We start from the raw sequence: 18,845 nt of genomic DNA on the forward strand, positions 1-18,845 counted from the left end.
TCCCTCCGTTCCAAAATCTAATGCGCATAGTTTCTAATGCACATACCAATGAGTGCGTTGGCATTAAATTTTGGACAAGAAAGCCCCCACTCCATCTCTCACAGGCCCGGTCCAAGTAGTACTACCACTACTGATTAGTACTCCAGCCATGCGTTGCCGACGCTAGTCTCCGGTGCCATAGCGCCTCCTCCGGCGCCGGTGTTCGTCAAGTGGCTCCTCTTTTTTCTTGCTCCTCCCCATATTCTTCCTCCCCCTCCCCCCTCCCCTTCATCCTTCAGCCAGCGTCACCGTCGTCGGCCGTACGCGACCGCGGCGCCCGCCAAGAAGCCGTACACGGATGCGTTGCTCCAGCTGCTGGTGGCGGACTCGTTGATGCCTGTTGCAGTGGACGTAGCCGTCCAACTTGATTGAGTCGACCCCTCTGTAGTCTTCTTGACTGAGTCGTCCAACTTGATTCTCGCCGCCGTCGGTCGGTTCAAGCTGCCGCCAGATGCGGCACGCGGCTGCATGTGTTGAACGGGCTGGTGGCCGCGACCGCGACCGACTGGTGGTGAATATGCTCTGTGCCGCCGACGCTCGCGTGTGCGTGCTCGCGCTGGAGCTCCAGCAGCTAGTGAATCTGCTCTGCGCCAGCGACCTTCACGTGCGTGCACGCGCTCGAGCTCCCCCTCCGTGTTGCGAGGCCATGGACATGGCGACGCGGAGGCGATGCGTACGGGAGCAGGAGATATGCGAGGAAGAAGACAAGGGATATTTTCGTCAAGAGCAGGGCAAAGTAGCAAACACGCACTACAATTCGGAATTTTCCCAGAAAAACTATGCGCACTACATTTCGGAATGGGGGAGTATGTGATAAAAAAATATTTATGTGCATAATCCAACGCCAAGCCACGGCGAACCACGCCGAATATGGACCTATTCTCGCCCATATGAGCCCTTTATTCGTCGAAAGGGGGCTGAAAAATGGGTCAATATCGGCGCCTGGGGGCGACGGCTGGGCGCAAAACCGCCCTCAGCGCCGATTGTATCCCCAGCTCGTCCCCAGGAGGCAATTTTTATGCGTACTGGGGGGCCAACAGCTGGAGATGCTCTAAAAAACATTGAGAAAACTATGAGACAGGTGAACAATTTGACCCCGCCATTTGGCGGCATAGTAGAGCCTATTACTGGGGAACAATTTGCTGGAGTCTTTGGCCCCACCATGTGTGATTGGCTGGCCGGGCAGAGTAGCTGCGTTACCTGCATAGCAAATTCATTAGCGTTCAGTCAATTGCCCGGTATTCCTGGTCTTCATAGTACGACTACTTTGATTGAATTTACATGTCCCTATCCTATTCAGCAAGTATCTTATTGAGATATGTACTCACCTTTAAGCATATTGTATTGCACATGGCTGACAAAGGCGTGGTCTAAGTTGGCCATCCGTTAGTCCTTGGATCGACTTATGCATGTCTCTATCCAACAGGTCAAGAGTCAACAGTCAAAACTACAAGTTCCTTTTAGATAATCATACCTCAAGGGATCGTTCTGCACCGTTGAGAGTCGCACAAGAAAAGTGTCGCCCGACTCCTTGGCCCTCCTCCTCCGGCGGTGCTGCCGTCGTGAGCGAGCATGGGGAAGTTAGCCAGGTCTCTCCTCCGTCAAGTAGGTGTAAGATTAGGTTTAGGACTGAGTCTAGGTTTGCCTCTATGGCGTTTGACGTGATGTCGAGTTGGAGCTTCGTCCAGGCGTCCTCGAGCAGCGCCTGGCGGCTGGTTCTCTCCCGAGGTGAGCTTCCATGGTGGAAGTCGACAGCGGGTGGTAGATCTGGTGATAGCTCCCCTAATAAGCTCGAATCTTTCCCTGATCTGGAGGATCTCCGTCGCCTTGTTCCATTTGTTCGTCGCTGTCGTGGAGATGGGGACAGAAAGTGGAAGAGGTGGAGCGCAAGTTTGTTTCGATTAGGTTTGTGCATATTCTCATCGGTGCTTGGAGTGGAGCTACGGCGCCCACTGGAGCTGCCGGTCTCCGACGCCTCCCCGGTGACCTTTCTGGCCGAAGGGCGGCCTTGTGAAGCCATGCTGGCTTCGTTTCTTCCTCCTGGCTTGATGCCATTTGAGAGGCAGCTGTTCAACTTCAACATGGAGTCCTCTTCTTCCATCTTTGTCCGGAGATGGAGTAGTGGCGGTCCGGTGATCCCAAGTGGTCACGTCCCCGGTGATGGCCGGACTGGATCTACGCTGGAGTTGAGCATTGGACCCGATTGTAATCTTAATCATTGGGATGGGGTCCTCCTTGTTAGTTTCAGGGACTATGATGTAATTTCCTTTTCTTTTGAGTCCTGGTATGAGCTCTGTACTGCAGCCGCTGATAGTTAATGGATGCTCTGGGTCCTTCCGGACCCTTTCTCTGTTCAAAAAAAAAGGGATCGTTCTGCCGGCAACAAATGTCACGCTGCGGCAAGCACCGACGAGCAAAACTGTTAACAGCAACACGACAGAAATGATACGGCAGACCAACCTGTGGTTGGATGGTTAGAGGGACTGTGGTATCCCCAACCCACCAGGGTTCAAATCCTGATGCTCGCATTTATTTCTGGATTTATTTCAGGATTTCCGGTTATGCGCTTTCAGTGGAAGGAGATATTCCCGTCGACGACGAAGCGCCTACGGTGACTTCGTAAATCTCAAGATGATATGCCGGCTCAGTCTTTCAGAGGTGCTCATAGGGGTAGGGTGTGCGTGTATGTGCGTTCATAGGGGTGAGTGTATACGCGTGTATATGAGCGCTTGTGTCTGTACTGATGTTAAAAAAAAATGATACGTACTTCTACACCTACCAAACACGGCCCTCTAATTAAACTTCACTAAAACAGATCATGAGACCAACTCTCCAAAATATATCACTGTTGCCCGGTGCGCTAGCTCTAAGAAATCAGCTCATGAGGCCATATGGGTGTGAAGCATGTTTCTGAAGATTATAAAGCTTCACAAAATTTCTTACATACTTCGTGTGAATGGATTGGAAACCAACATAAACGAAACGCTTGACGTTGTTTATCATACACGTTGTCAATATGAGTGTGTACATCTAATTGGATTGTTCTATATTTAAGTCGATGGTGATGGCCATCTAATCTGATATATTTATTTCTTTCATACATATGACTCGTGACATTAACTTACACTGTACTACATAACAAATACTCAAGCTTCTTTAATTAAGCAAAATCACATCAACATTAAAGGCAACAAGTGAATTTTTATTTTTACTATATGCTCGTTAGCATTTCCTCATGGAACAGAGGCACTGCCTGCCGTGACGTAGACAGAGTGTTGGAGTTAAAATGAGGCATGTCCTTCGGTGGCGCTTGCCATACTATTGTCGAGATTACTCATCATCGATGTACCCGTGCTACCACCACCATCGGAGGTCACTGAACGTCCCTCTTCCTGCGGTGGCCACACGAATCTTGGCTTTTGAGGAGGCACCTGTGGTGGCGGTGCCGACTTGGCGATGACCCGCACCACATCAGGCATGGTTGGCCGGTCTGACGGGTTTGGGTTGCTACACGCCAGGCCTAGGAGCAGCAAGCGTTCCACATCGTCAGTAGTATCTAGCTGCTCCTCGTCGTCCGGAGTAGAACCATCAGTCAACATGGCATCAACACACTCCAGTAGCCTTCCCTCACGGTAAAGACGCCACACCCTATCGGTGATATGCATGTCATCGTCATCCACCACCTCGTGGTCAGCCAATGCCCGCAGCCCAGTGACAACCTCGAGGATGAGCACCCCAAGCGCATAGATATCAGTCCGCCGCGTCGCCTTGCGGCTAACCGGGTACTCTGGAGCGATGTAGCCCCAGGTGCCACCCATGCCGGTGACGGAGTTCCTGTCGACGGAGACAGTGCAGGCCAGGCCGAAGTCACCAAGACGGGCCTGGAAGCTCGAGTCCAGCATGATGTTGCTTGCCTTGATGTCACGGTGAAGCACCATGGGCTCGTACTCGTGGTGGACATAGTGCAGGCCGGTGGCTACGCCCCTGATGATCTCATAGCGGGTTGCCCATTGCCGGATGGCGCCATCAGTGTTCCGCTGTCTGGTGCCGCCGCCACCTCTGTGGAAGAGATGTTGGTCTAGGCTACCGTTTCTCATGAACTCGAACACAAGCAGCGGTACTCCTTTGTTGTATGACCACCCTGAAATTTGTTTACGTGTGCAGAGTTATGAAAATTAGTGTGTATGTATTTCTACAAGTGCATATAGGACCTGCTGGAAATTATCTGAATATATTTAGGTCATGTACAACATGTATCCACCAATATAAAAGTTCAAATCCAAATCAGAACAGCGCTTAATAAACGAAACAAAGACTCACCCAACTGCGAGAGTTCACAGACCAACTTAATTATATTAAATGTACATTTGGATGATGCTCACCGATGAGGGGGACGATGTTCTTGTGGCGCAGCCGGTTGATGATGCTGACCTCGGCGAGGAAGTCGTCGTAGCGGCGGTTCTGCACATCGCGCGTAAACCTTTTGATGGCAACGTCCATCTGTCGCTCCATTTTGGAAGCGGCGGGGGGAAGCGTGCATCTATAGACGGTGCCAAACCCGCCTCCACCAAGCTTCATGTCGTCATGGAAGTTGCGGGTGGCCTTGTTGATGTCGGCGAAGTCGACCTTGGTTGGGACTCCAGGGAGGCGCTCCATGGATTTGGCGAGCTGGACCAGGTCCTTGTGCCACCGCCGGTACATCGAGTTTAAGTAGCATGCCACGGCGGCAGCCATCGCGGCTGCAGCGGCTACGGACCCAAAGACTGAGAACAGGATGGTTACTTTCTTTGTTAGGAAGCCGCCTTTGTTGGGGTAGTAGACAGGGGGAGGGAGGTCGTCGACGGTTGCGCTCCATGTGATGTCTCCAGCCCGAAGCCGCTGCTGGGTGGTGGAGAGGAGGCCAAAATAGAAGAATGGGGAATCCAGGTTGCTGATGTTGTGCGTCTCAACTATGGTTTTGTTAGGCTTGGGCTTGCCTGCAAAGTCCACGTAGACCGACAGGCTACGCCCCACACGGTCGTAGTCGATCCACACCGAATAGCTAGACATGGCAGCTGCCACCTGATCGATGTTGATATCGACAACCATGACGCTACTATCGTACCTTCTGGCCGTGAGGTTAGCCAGCGCACCAATCCTGGCGGAGGCGGAGACGGAGCTACCGGAGACGGGAGCGCTTCCAGATGTAGGTTTCAAAAGGTGGAGCGAGCCGACATCGCTGGCCACCAGCTGCTTCGCCAAGGAGCTATTTGCCCCGTACACGAGATCCGTTCGCTCGGAGAAAGGGATGATGAGGAAGGCGAGGCCACTAAGGCTCTGGTCCGGCAGCGGCTGATAGACGATGGTGACGCTGAACGACCCCAGCAGCTCGTAGCGAACACGCGAGAGAGGTCGCCATAGACCGAAGGTGGACAACGCTACTGTATTGTTCACATAGGAATCAGACACGAAGAGGTCACGGAGGAAGCTGAGGTCAACCGTGTTACTCACATTGGAGTTGGAGAAGGAGTTACGGGCGAAGCTGATGACCCTGCCGGATGCTTTGTCGATCAGATGGAATTCGAAGGCATTGTCCATGGTGTAGTTTGTCCTCCGATCCTGGTCGGAATCAGGGCTTTTGCACTGCTGCGCCTTCGCCTGGGACAAGGACACCATGGTCAACAGGAGGAGAAAACATGAGACAAGCTGCTTGGGCTGATCTAACGCCATTGAAGGTTTCCCCACTCTTTCTAGCCTCGCCTTAATCGCTAAGCTTGCTTCATATACTAGTTAGCCAGTGAGTGAGCTTGCTTATGAAGATTCCACAATCATTTCATTTCATTTTATATAGATGCACGCACCCGACCCGGCCGGACAGAGATCAGGTGACTTGTCCATAGCAAGTCACGCTGCAACTTGCGGCTATACATCAGCCATTCAAACACCATCCAACGGACAGCAGCCATCCAGAACAAAAACACCCCACTCTTACACGCTCGGTCCATCCAGCGCAGCACAGCCGAACCGAACATTAGTTTTTCAGCTCGTTTTCGGTCATTAGTTCAGTCAGTTAACAATACAAACCTGTCTGCGTTATACAAATGGCATTGTATACTGAGTGAAGTGATTATAATTTTTCTAGCCAGTTAGGATATCTTCGACGTGTACCCTTAAATCGCACATATACGATCCACATAGCACTATTCAAACATGTTTTGCCATCCAATACAGTCCCACATCTATCCGTCGACTCGTCCGGATGTCCTTTTTTACCGCAAACTAGAAGCAAACCGGGGGGAGAGGAGGACTTTGCGGGCGTCCGGACTGCTGCCACGCACACGTCCGATAATCCTGACCCACCCAAAACTCTCTCCCTCGCTCGTGTGCTTTCCCGCCCGAAGCGGTTAGCGCCACTTGAAATTGTCGGTGTCGCATTCATGTCGGCCCAGAGTAGATGTGACCTCCCACTGGAGCTGGCATTGAAGCGGTGTACCAGCCAATAGCGTCGCATGCGCCGCTTCCTGATGCACGCGTCTTCTCTCCGCATTCAAACGGTGCTCGTCCGTGCGCTAACCCCCATTAACAACAACACGACGCTTGGTTCATGCAAACACTAGTCGCATACAGTTCAAACTATATTTCAACAAAACGGATGAAATTCATGCAAACACGGCCGGGTTTTCGTACAAACATGATAGATTTGTCCGTCGCCGGTGGACGTGAGGTCGACGAGGGAAATGGTGGCGCCTTGACTGTCGTCGTCCCACCGGGCCGGCTGATGGTTCACCGGCGGCGTGTAGGAGATGCGGCTGTGTAGTTATCCCGGGTGTGGCCGCCTTTATATCGCAGATTCTGGTGAGGCCGGGCGTCCGGGTGCATCAAAACGCGGCGTCGGAGTGGGTTTCTCGGTCGGCGAGCCTGCTTAATGACGGCAGATGAACGGACAACGGCACTGAAGGGGCGCGATAGATATCCGTCCCGTCCAGCCAAGCATCTCCGGCATTGAACATGCACGGACACCGGAGACGCATCACAGATGGCATCCTCGGTCAGTGCGCCGCTTCAATGGCCGAGGCAACGAGAGGTCGCATCCGCCCTGAGCCGACTTTAATGTTGAGTGGCGCGCTCTACAGCTGCATATGTGTGGGCAGCTGACGCCGTGTGGGAGCGCACGCGGGAGTGAGGAGGGGTTTTTGGTTGGCCAGGGCGGTCAGAAACGGGCTTGGGATCGGTCCGGGCTCCCGTAAACCTCCTCCATTTTTGTCTCCGATTTGCGGGAGAAATCGCGTCCGGACCGCTCCGCGGACCGATACAGGACTGTGTTGGATGGCTTCCTCAGTCCGGACAGCGCGGTCCGGACGGTTGCAGGAGGTTTGCAGGTCCGCCTTGGAGATGCTCTAGGTGACTAATAAATGATGAGCACTTGCACTCGGTATACAATGTCATTTGTATAACGCAAACAGGCTGAAAATGTGTTTTTTTTATTCTTAACTGATTGTTACTGTTAATTGTTAATTGTCTGGAAAAGTATTAGTATTTGTATTTTCTAATGACTTTGTCCTGGCTTGTGCTACGCTGTATGGACAAGTGTGGGGGTGTTTCTGCTTTGGACGGTTGCTGTCCCTTGGATGGCGTTTGAGTGGCTGATGCATAGCCGCCAGATACAGCGTGACTTGCCAAGTCACGTGATCTCTGTCCGTTCAGCAGGTATCTTATCCAGATATGTAGTCATCTTTAAGCATATTGTATTGCACATGAAGAACTGGTCACACCAGACGCTCTTTTTAAAGCGACGGTTTTAGTTGGCCATCCGTTAACTAGTCCTGGAATCGAACTTCACATGCATCATGCATGTCTCTATCCAACCGGCCAAACCACTCAGCACCATGCCGCGGTGAAGACTAAAGACTTCCTTTAGATCCCTAAAAAAGAAGACTTTCTTTAGATATAATCATAAAATACATTAATGCTGGCCTTCCCACAATTCCACTTTTACAAATTAAAACATTAAATAAAATTAAAAACTACGAGGAGGTGCGCTGCTCTAGGCATCCTCATCGTGGTCGGTAAGGTCGATGAGCGTCGCCGCTGAGCCAGCCCAAGGAAACGTCGTCAACCACGCTCAAGCGATGTCATCCGCCGCTGGCTGTACTGCCGCCGTCTAGGCTGGCCCACCGCGGGCAAGGCGCTCCTCCTCCTCCACCTCGCGGCGCTCCTCCTCCGCGTCGTGCTTCAGCATCTCGAGGTACTCACCCTCGCGGCGCTCCTCAGCCAGCCTTTGATGCCGCCATTGCTCGAGGTAGAGCTGCTCCTGAGCCGGCGTCGCCCCCAACCAGTTCGCTGGCGCGCTTACCCACTCGCGCACCACCCTGTTTCATGAGAAGCTCTCCGGCTTGATGGTGGGTGGAGCCGGCTCGGCCTTGACGGGGGACGGTGGCCTCAACGGCGACACGACGCAGTCGCCAGCAGCGGAGAGCGTCATGGCATCCGCCATGCGCGCTTGGTACGCCGCCTCCTCCTCCTCCGCCGCCTTGCGCTGCTCGTCCTCCTCGCTTTCCTATAGGGCAGCCGCCAGCGTCGCCTGATACGCAGCTGATGCGTCTCCAACGTATCTATAATTTTTGATTGTTCCATGCTTAAAGTATCATTCTTGGATGTTTTATACTCATTTACTAGCAAATTTATATCATTTTTTGGGACTAACTTATTGCCATAGTGCCCAATGCCAGTTGATTTTTTACTTCGCAGAATATCAATACCAAACGGAGTCCAAATGCCACGAAACTTTTTTTCGTGGGTGCATGGATTTCCCGATAGCGGTGGTTATAGAAGCCGAGAGAAAAAGAAGAAAGAGGAAGCAAGCGAAATGCAGAAGATCGATACAAGATTAGCGAAACTAGAGGAACTTGAGAGCCAGGGAGCTACCGGCCAACCATCTCAGTGGCACAAAGATCCTTCATTCGACACTGCCCCTGAAGCTACCCCACCATCTCAGCAGAGAAGCAACGTGGCTTCCATGGAGCTTGTTCAGCCTAATATCACGGCTCCTCGGTACCCCGTGGATAGTATCACGGAGAATAAACATTGTGTGCTAATGGCAAAATGCCATAACCTGACCTTGAAGGTGGCGGTCGGCTCTGTCTTATCTCCTAGAGCTGAGGGAACTTTCCATTGTCGTCCGATTCCACATGGCTTTTCTATTGTCGGGTGGATGAAATAATGGAGGGATTTGAGGCGCTGGAGCTTGAGTACCCTATAGGTGAAGGGGAGATTCTTCTGGAAAATGTCTTAAGGAGTACCTGTCTATGAAGAAAGGAGAACATCAAGCTTACAAACTGGACGCCGCCTCAGCAGACTCAGCCGGAGGAGGCCCCTCGGCAGACTTCTCACGGTCTAGCTTAGCCGTCTCAGCTGCCTGAGACGTCTCCGGTGTGTGAGCTGTTTCCGCCGCCTCAGCCGCCGTCTCCAGCGGAGGAGGCCCCCTCAGCAGAGTCCTCTTTCACCTCAGCTGTCTCCTGCGCATCAGCGGACTTCGCCTCCTCAGCAGCGGCGGAAGAGAGCCATCGTCGCTCTGGCGGCTAGCAATACAACAGGCAGGAAGAAATTCAAAGCTGGTCCAAGCCTCATGGCTCCTCCAAAGTTACCATATGAGAGGGCTGACGAGGAAACCAAGGACATCGTGGATGCCGAAGTGCAGGCCCATTTTGAATAGAAACGTCCACCTCCGAAGGAAACAATAGATCCGATGAAAGCGAAGCGCACTCTGGATGCCCTTAACCGTCCACCACCACCTCCGCCGCAATCACACTATGATCGCTCTATTGCAAAGACATATGATGAAGCGAGGCGATCGGGAAGTACTACCAGTGCTGCCAGACGATGTGGGAAAACAATTCCCCAGCTCGTCGAACAGGAGAAGCAATCATGTGCCCCACTCAAGGTGTCTAGAGATATCGCTAATCATCCAGGGCTAGCGCCCGGTACCACTCTTGGTGATTACATGGGCGATGATGTACAGTTTGAAATGGCTGAGATAGTAGAGGTCTTTAGGAGATGCAAAGATTGCATGACTGGTACTTGTTGGAAACCTGCAGCAAGTCTGGGACCGAAAGTATGATGCTGGGAATTAAAGATGAGCATAACTTCATTGGAGTCGACTTGATGCCTGTTGAATTTGTGGAATTATATTATTTCAGTTATTCAATCAAGAGTCCATCGAGAAACAACTCATGACTTGCTACTATCTGTAAGTATTATTTCTGTAATCAAGTCTCTAGTTCAGCTAGTTCATTGCATGTATATATAATTATCCTCACTATATTATGCAGATTGAGGATCGTTGAATGCAAAAGAGGACAAATCTATGACATTTGGTTCATTAGCCCAAATACCGTAAATGAATGGGTGGTACAAAATAGAGCCACCAACACTGAGGATAACTTGCTAAAAGCCTTCCTTCGACATCAAAACAAAAGGGAAATACTCTTTCCTTACAACTTCAAGTGAGTGTAACTATCTTGTGCATATTCGGTTTTGCTTACTCGAGGTTAAGTTTAGTTGATGAGTTATGCGTGCGCAGATTCCACTTTATTCTGCTATCCATTAAGCTTGACGGGGCAGTAGTAACTATCTTAGACTCGAGACATAAAGAGGAAAAGGAGTGGGCGGACATGAGTGAAATGCTCCAGAGGTAAGTTCAATCATTGTCGCACCATATCAGCAACTTTCGTTCATTTCCTGATATCAAGTAATCATTTTCTTTGTCGGGCAGGGTTTGGAAAAAGTTCACTGGAATGGTCCCGGGTCTGAAGAAGGAGCTGCGATTTACACACCCGAAAGTAAGTAGTACTAGCTAGTTTCGTGCATCTCTCATTGATTCTAGTTTTATCAATACCGTTATCATGCTTGATTATCAGTTTGATTGAACCCTATTCTCGTAAAGTGCTTGTGGCAGGCACCCGAAAACAATTTATGTGGATACTACGTTTGCGAGTTCATTCGCAAGTCGACCCTTGAGCGGGGCATAACTTCAAAACAATTTGAAGTACGTAAACAATATTCATAATTCTTTTTTATTACCATCACTTGTGTTGAATTTCATTCATATATATGTATTGACTCCCTTCTTTAAATTAGATCTGGCAGATGCGGGATGAACTCCTACCACATGATCGCATACGAGCAATGCAAGAGGAATTGGCGGGATTCTTTGTTGACCACGTCATACCTAAAACGGAGAATACCATACAGATTTGCAAATGGATTTTAGGTAGATGATGTTAGGGATCGTAAGAGATGTTATATTGTACATATGTACTAGCGTCAGATAGATATACGAAAACTTGTTGTTCGACCAAGAACAGAGAAAGAGAGGTCACTTCTCTCTATATATGTTCATGACGATGTTGTGTAACTAATGGTTCCTTCATTTGCTTACTAGCTAGCGTGGAGCTCTCTCTATATGTACTAGCTAGCGTCGACCAAGCACGGAGAAAGAGAGGTCACTTCTTTCTATATGTAGTAGCTAGCTAACACAATATGAAACCCCTAAACCCTCCAAAACCCCTTAACCCCCTTTAAAAAAAACCATCGCCCGGGAGCTGATGACGCGTGGCTGCCTTTTAGTCCCGGTTGGTACACCAACCGGGACTAAAGGTCCCCTTGCCTGGGCGCCCCACAGCGGCCACGTGGAGCTCCTTTAGTCCCGTTTCGTAAGCCAACCGGGACTAAAAATAATGGGCATTAGTCCCGATCATTTTGTCCCAGTTCCAGAACCCGGACTAAAGGCCCTCTGGAACCAGGACTGATGCCATGTTTTCTACTAGTGGTTGCACAAGGCGGCCATTGAGGAGAGAATAGCACGTGCCACTGAGAACAAAGCCATGTCCAAGCTTCTTGCCGAAGAGAATAGGATCATGACAATGAACCGCGATGACATGGACGACATCACCAAAGAATGGCATGATATGGCAAGGAGAGACATCTTGAAGAGGAGGATTCTAGCGTTGGCCGGTGCGTGCTTCAGTGCTGGCAATGCTTTCTCGTCGGGATTTGGAACCAGTGCCGCTGATGCATTCAGTGCGCTCGGCGATACTTTCGGTGTCGGAGTTGGAACAAGTGTCGTCGATGGATTCGGGGGCGGCGATGGCATCGATGGAGGTGGTGCGGAGTGAAGATCATGGCAACGGGTGAAAAGCGACCAAGATGACGATGGACGTGGTCGTCGCTTTTGCATGAAGTCCTTTTGTGTTTGTCATACAAAACAATGATTTTATTTGCGTGCGAACTATGTTTAGTTGTTCGAATTTGAACTCAATTGTCAGAATCGCTGTCAAATTCGCTTATCGGGGGTTTTCGGTTTACGGGTCGATGCGGGCTGCGGTCGAGCAGACCCCGCGTAGCCGACCCGTAAAACAGGGTCGGCATAATACGGGGTCTGCTAGAGATGCTATAAGGGGTGCTACAGGCGCTGTTTAGGGATTGCCATGGTGTCGTCCAGAGGGATGTGGATTCTCTGCCTTGCTGTGGCAAAGGCATAGGTAAACAGTAACCTCTAGCTTTGATCAGTTTCACCCGTCGGATTGGAAACCAATGTCCCAGATTGGATGCTACAAGGGATCCAAACAGTACTTTCAACAGTACGAACAAACAGTAATTTCATGTGAACAATACTCGGGACAATACTTGCAGCGATCTTAGCCTTCCATTCTTGATCCTGTGGCGAAGTCACCGGTGCCTTCGCCACAGCAAGGTAGAGAATCCGCGCCCCGTCCAAAGGTCTGGTTGCTCCTCAATCTAGGTTGGAGTTTTCGAGGCATTTCCATAGCCCGGCGCCGCGTGAGAAAAGAAAGTGTTGATCGACAGGAGGAGACATGGGACAAACTGCTGCTTGAGCTGATATAACGCCATCTCGTGTTGATTTTCGTAGGTCTCCATAGTTTTCCCAAAGCTAAATAGGAGGGCGGGGGTTCTTCCGGAAAGATGCTAAATAGGAGGATGAAACAATGTTGTAACTAAAAGAAAGATCGAGTCTTTGACCCCACCATTTGGCGGCATAGTAGAGCCTATTACTGGGGAACAATTTGCTGGAGTCTTTGGCCCCACCATGTGTGATTGGCTGGCCGGGCAGAGTAGCTGCGTTACCTGCGTACGTATGTGGAACAAGCGGCCGGCCTGCATAGCGAAATCATTAGCGTTCAGTCAATTGCCCGGTATTCCTGGTCTTCATAGTACGACTACTTTAATTGAATTTACATGTCCCTATCCTATTCAGCAAGTATCTTATTGAGATATGTACTCACCTTTAAGCATATTGTATTGCACATGGCTGACAAAGGCGTGGTCTAAGTTGGCCATCCGTTAGTCCTTAGATAATCATACTTCAAGGGATCGTTCTGCCGGCAACAAATGTCACGCTGCGGCAAGCACCGACGAGCAAAACTGTTAACAAAAATACGACAGAAATGGTACTTCTACACCTACCAAACAGGGCCCTCTAAACTTCACTAAAACAGACTAAGAGAGCAACTCTCCAAAAATATCACTATTGCCTCGAAACTACGAGAATGGATTGGACATCAACATAAACTAAGGGCTTGATGGTGCTTATCATAGTTTGTTGGACATCAATCTTAGACTTTCCATGCCTTGTACAGCAAAGGCAACTATACACGTTGTCAATATGAGTGCCTATATCTGATTCGATTGTTCTATATTTAAGTCGATGGTGATGGCCAAAATCTGATATACAGTATATATTTATTTATTTCATACATATGACTCATGACATTAACTTATACATAACAAATACTCAAGCTTCTTAAATTGGGCAAAATCACATCAACATTAAATGAAACAAGTGAATTTTCATTTTCACTATATATGCTCCTTAGCATTTCCTCATGGACCAGAGGAATTGCTTGCCGTGACGTACACAGAATGTTGGAGTTGAAATGAGGCATGTTCTCTAGTGGTCAGGTGGTGCTTACGATACTCTTGTCGAGATTATTCATCATCGATGTACCCGTGCTATCATCATCGGAGGCCCCTGAACGCCCCTCTTCCTGCGGTGGCCACACAAATATTGGCTTCTGAGGAGGAACATGTGGCGGCGGACTTGACTTGGCGATGACACGCACCACTTCAGGCATGGTTGGCCGGTTTGACGGGTTCGGGTCGCTGCAGGCCAAGCCCAGGAGCAACATGCGTTTCACATCGCCGATAGTGTCTAGCTGCTCCTCATCATCAGGGGAAGAATCATTGATCAACATGGCATCCATGCACTCCAGTAACTTCCCCTCATGGTGCTGACGCCACACCCTATCGGTGATGTGGATGTCATCGTCATCCACCACCTGATGATCAACGAGCGCCCGTTGTCCTATGACAACCTCGAGGATGAGCACACCGAGCGCATAGATGTCCGTTTGTCGTGTTGCCTGGGGGCAAACTGGATACTCTGGTGCGATGTAGCCCCATGTACCACCCATGCCAGTGATGGAGTTCCTATCAACGGCGACGGTGGAAGCCAAGCCAAAGTCGCCGAGGCGAGCGCGGAAGCTCGAGTCCAACATGATGTTACTCGCTTTGATGTCACGGTGGAGCACCAGAGGCTCGTACTCGTGGTGGACATAGTGCAAGGCGGTGGCTATGCCCTTGAGAATCTCGTAACGTGTTTCCCATTGCCCGATGGCATTACTGGTGTGGTGCTGTCTAGTGTAACTACCGCCTCCATGGAAGAGATGTTGGTCTAAACTGCCATTTAGCCATGAACTCAAACACAAGCAGCGGCACACCCTTGTTATAAGACCAGCCTGAAAAATGATGAAGCGCATATAGTTAGGAAAATCATCCTTCGACATCTGTAGTTCTATGAGTGCGTAATTAGAAGCCTAGAATGGATATGTAACGAAGGTTAAACCGACAAATAATGAATGAGTGATAATGAACTAAAATTTTGTACGCTTCCAATAATGAATCAAACAATGGGAGTAACAAAGACACTAAGAGGGTGTTTGTTTCCAGGAACTTATTGGTTTAGAGACTTAAAAAAGTCCCTATAAATCCCATCTAAACCAAACAGGAGGTACTTATAGGGACTTAAAGTGGGCATTTGAGACTTATGAAATAAGACTTTCAAGGAGAGTCTTATAGGGACTTATAGTTGTAATATGGTTTTATAGGGACTTAAGTCCTAGGAACCAAACATGTAGGGACTTTTTAAGGATTTGATACTTATAAGTTGGGACTAAAAAAAGTCCTAAAACTTATGAACCAAATAGGGCCTAATCATTCTTCCTAAATATTTAAGCGGAGAGTCATACAAAATCTTAAGTCCAAGTTAAAATAAAGCCCTACAAATAAACTTTGGGAGTAGTGAGGGGCTAAAGTGACATCAGAATTACATTAAATACTACTCCCTCCATTCAAAAATATAGTGCGCCCGCGCTTTCCGAGGTCCAACTTTGACCATAAATTTAACTAACAAGACAGACTGTGGCGAGAGAAAAATTATATAATCGAAAACTTCATTTGAATACGAATTCACTGGTATAACTTTTCCTCCCGCCGCAGTCGGTCTCGTTGATTAAATTTATGGTCAAAATTGAAGCACAAGAATAGAGGAAGCACTATATTTTGTAACGGAGAGAGTACTCCCTTTGTCTCATAATACATTATGGAGAGGAGGGAGTACTTTTTTCAATCCAAAATAAGTGTTGCAGTTTTGAACTCGGGTAAATTTAAATCTACAACACTTATAATGAATCGTAGTAGTAGTTAGACAATGCTCACCGATGAGGGGGATGATGTTCTTGTGGCGCAACTGGTTGATGATGCTAACCTCAGCGAGGAAGTCATTGTAGCGGCGGTCCTGCACGTCACGAGTGAACCTCTTGATGGCCACATCCATCGGTTGCTCCGTCTTAGAAGCGGCAACAGGGAGCGTGCACCTGTACACTGTACCGGACCCACCTCCATCGAGCTTCATGTCTTCATGGAAGTTGCGGGTGGCCTTGTAGATGTCAGCGAAGTCGATCTTCTTTGGGACGGCGCTGGGAGAGCTCCATAGACCTGGCGAGCTTGTCTAGGTCCTTGTGCCACCGCCGATACCTAGAGCTAAAGTAGCACGCCACGGCGGCAGCCATCCCGGCGGTGGCGGCTATCGACCCGAGGATGGAGGTTATGATGGTTTCCTTCCTCGACAGTAACCCACCTGCTTTGTCCTCCTGCTCCTGGTAGTAGCGAGGTAGGCCCTCGACTGTTGCACGCAATTTATGCCTCCGGCACGAAGCAGCTGCGCGGTCGTCGAGAGGAGGCCGAAACAGACGTATGGGAAATCATTGCTGCTGATCCTAAGGTTCACCTCGGCTATGGTGTTACCAGGCTTGAGCTTACCCTCAACGTCCATGTAGACCGACAGGCTATGCCCCACACGGTCGTAGTCAATCCACACTGAATAGTTAGAGATGGCAGCTGCCACCGGATCAATGTTGATGACGACAACCATGATGCTATTGTTATACCTCGTGCCCGAGGTGGTGAGGTTATCCAGTGCACCGATCCTGATAGAGACGGAGCTGCCGGAGACGGAGGCCCTTCGGGTTGTAGGGTTGGAGATATCTATGGCCACCAGTTGCTTCGCTAAGGAGCTATTTGCCCCCACATACGCCTCGAGACTTGTTAGCAACCTGTAAGAGAGGATCAGGAAGGTGAGGCCACTACAGCTCTGGTCCATCAGCGGCTGATAGACCATGGTGATGCTGAACAACGCCTCGTCGATGCTTAGCTGCTTGATACGTCTCCAACGTATCTACTTTTCCAAACACTTTTGCCCTTGTTTTGGACTCTAACTTGCATGATTTGAATGAAACTAACCTGGACTGACGCTGTTTTCGGCAGAACTGCCATGATGTTGTTTATTGTGCAGAAAACAAAAGTTCTCGGAATGACCTGAAAATCCACCGAGATGAGTTTTGGAAAATATAAAAAATACTCGCGAAAGAATAGACCAGGGGCCCACACCCTGTCCACGAGGGTGGGGGGCGCGCCCTCCCCCCTGGGCGTGCCCCCTGTCTCGTGGGTCCCCTGAGGCTCCACCGACCTCAACTCCAACTCCATATATTCTGTTTCGCAGAGAGAAAAATCAGAGAGAAAGTTTCATCACGTTTTACGATATGGAGCCGCCGCCAAGCCCTAATCTCTCTCGGGAGGGCTGATCTGGAGTTCGTTCGGGGCTCCGGAGAGGGGGATTCGTCGTCGTCGTCGTCATCAACCAACCTCCATCACCAATTTCATGATGCTCACCTCCGTGCGTGAGTAATTCCATCGTAGGCTTGCTGGACGGTGATGGGTTGGATGAGATTTACCATGTAATCAAGTTAGTTTTGTTAGGGTTTGATCCCTAGTATCCACTATGTTCTGAGATTGATGTTGCTATGACTTTGCTATGCTTAATACTTGTCACTAGGGCCCGAGTGCCATGATTTCATATCTGAACCTATTATGTTTTCATGAATATATGTGTGTTCTTGATCCTATCTTGCAAGTCTATAGTCATCTATTATGTGTTATGATCCGACAACCCCGAAGTAACAATAATCGGGATACTTCTCGGTGATGACCGTAGTTTGAGGAGTTCATGTATTCACTGTGTGTTAATGCTTTGGTCCGGTTCTCTATTAAAAGGAGGCCTTAATATCCCTTAGTTTCCACTAGGACCCTGCTGCCACGGGAGGGTAGGACAAAAGATGTCATGCAAGTTCTTTTCCATAAGCACGTATGACTATATTCGGAATACATGCCTACATTACATTGATAAACTGGAGCTAGTTCTGTGTCATCCTATGTTATAGCTATTACATGAGGAATCACATCCGACATAAATATCCATCACTGATCCAATGCCTACGAGCTTTTCACATCTTGTGATTCACTTATTTACTTTTTCGTTGCTACTGTTACAACTACTACAAAACTGCTATCTTTACTTTTGCCACTGTTACTATTACTATCACACTACTTTGGTACTAAATAATTTGCTGCAGATACTAAGTTATCCAGGTGAGGTTGAATTGACAACTCAACTGCTAATACTTAAGAATATTCTTTGGCTCCCTTGTGTCAAATCAATAAATTTGGGTTGAATACTCTACCCTCGAAAGCTGTTGCGATCCCCTACACTTGTGGGTTATCAAGACTAATTTCTGGCGCCGTTGCCGGGGAGCATAGCTCTATTCTTTGAGTCACTTGGTATTTATATCTGTTGATCACTATGAGGAACTTGAAAGACGAAAGAACAAAGTTTTTTCCCTCAACTACGAGGGGAGGTAAGGAATTGCCATCTAGCTCTGCACTAGATTCTCCTTCTGTTTTGAGTAAGCTTGCGACACCTAAACGTGCTACTGCTATGAATTCTGATATGTCGCATGTTATTGATGATGCCACTTCTGCTATGCATGATACTTATGAAACTACTTCTGTGTGTGATACTACTTTGCCATTAGGTGAATTTCTTGATGAACAACTTGCTAGGGTTAGAGAGAATGAAATTATTGAAGATGCTATTATTGATGATGAAAGTTCTCCCCTTGATTATGAATTACCTGTTGTTCCTGAGGGTTATGTTATGGATGAGGAAGCTGCTAGAGCTATCTTTGCTTGCAAAGATAGATATGATCTTAAGAAGTTATTAGCTAAATGGAAGCAGCAATCTCTTAATGCTAGAATGAAACCTGACCCTGCTTTTGCTACTTCACCTATCTGTGTTACTGATAAGGATTATGAATTCTTCGTTGATCCTGAAATAATTACTTTGGTTGAATCTGATC

The 18,845-nt window shown here is 48.8% G+C and overlaps 2 protein-coding genes and 1 pseudogene across 2 annotated transcripts; 1 reads left to right on the forward strand and 2 right to left on the reverse strand.

Moving 5' to 3' along the window:
- Positions 1-1,511: 1,511 nt before the first annotated feature.
- LOC123117538 (uncharacterized) lies at positions 1,512-2,390 on the forward strand. The gene has a single exon (XM_044538272.1). It carries the CDS (start codon positions 1,689-1,691, stop codon positions 2,355-2,357), a length of 669 nt encoding a protein of 222 aa, XP_044394207.1. The 5' UTR covers positions 1,512-1,688; the 3' UTR covers positions 2,358-2,390.
- A 930-nt stretch (positions 2,391-3,320) lies between these two features.
- Positions 3,321-5,748, reverse strand: LOC123115226 (L-type lectin-domain containing receptor kinase IX.2-like). Its single transcript, XM_044536447.1, has 2 exons — positions 4,422-5,748; positions 3,321-4,180 (listed from the first exon to the last, which is right to left on the reverse strand). The coding sequence occupies exons 1-2, from the start codon at positions 5,746-5,748 to the stop codon at positions 3,321-3,323; spliced, it is 2,187 nt and encodes a 728-aa protein (XP_044392382.1).
- An 8,243-nt stretch (positions 5,749-13,991) lies between these two features.
- LOC123115227 (probable L-type lectin-domain containing receptor kinase S.5) lies at positions 13,992-16,163 on the reverse strand (annotated as a pseudogene).
- Between the last annotated feature and the right edge of the window lie 2,682 nt (positions 16,164-18,845).

This window comes from Triticum aestivum, chromosome 5B (genome assembly GCF_018294505.1).
Source record: "Triticum aestivum cultivar Chinese Spring chromosome 5B, IWGSC CS RefSeq v2.1, whole genome shotgun sequence".
Lineage (NCBI taxonomy): Eukaryota > Viridiplantae > Streptophyta > Magnoliopsida > Poales > Poaceae > Triticum > Triticum aestivum.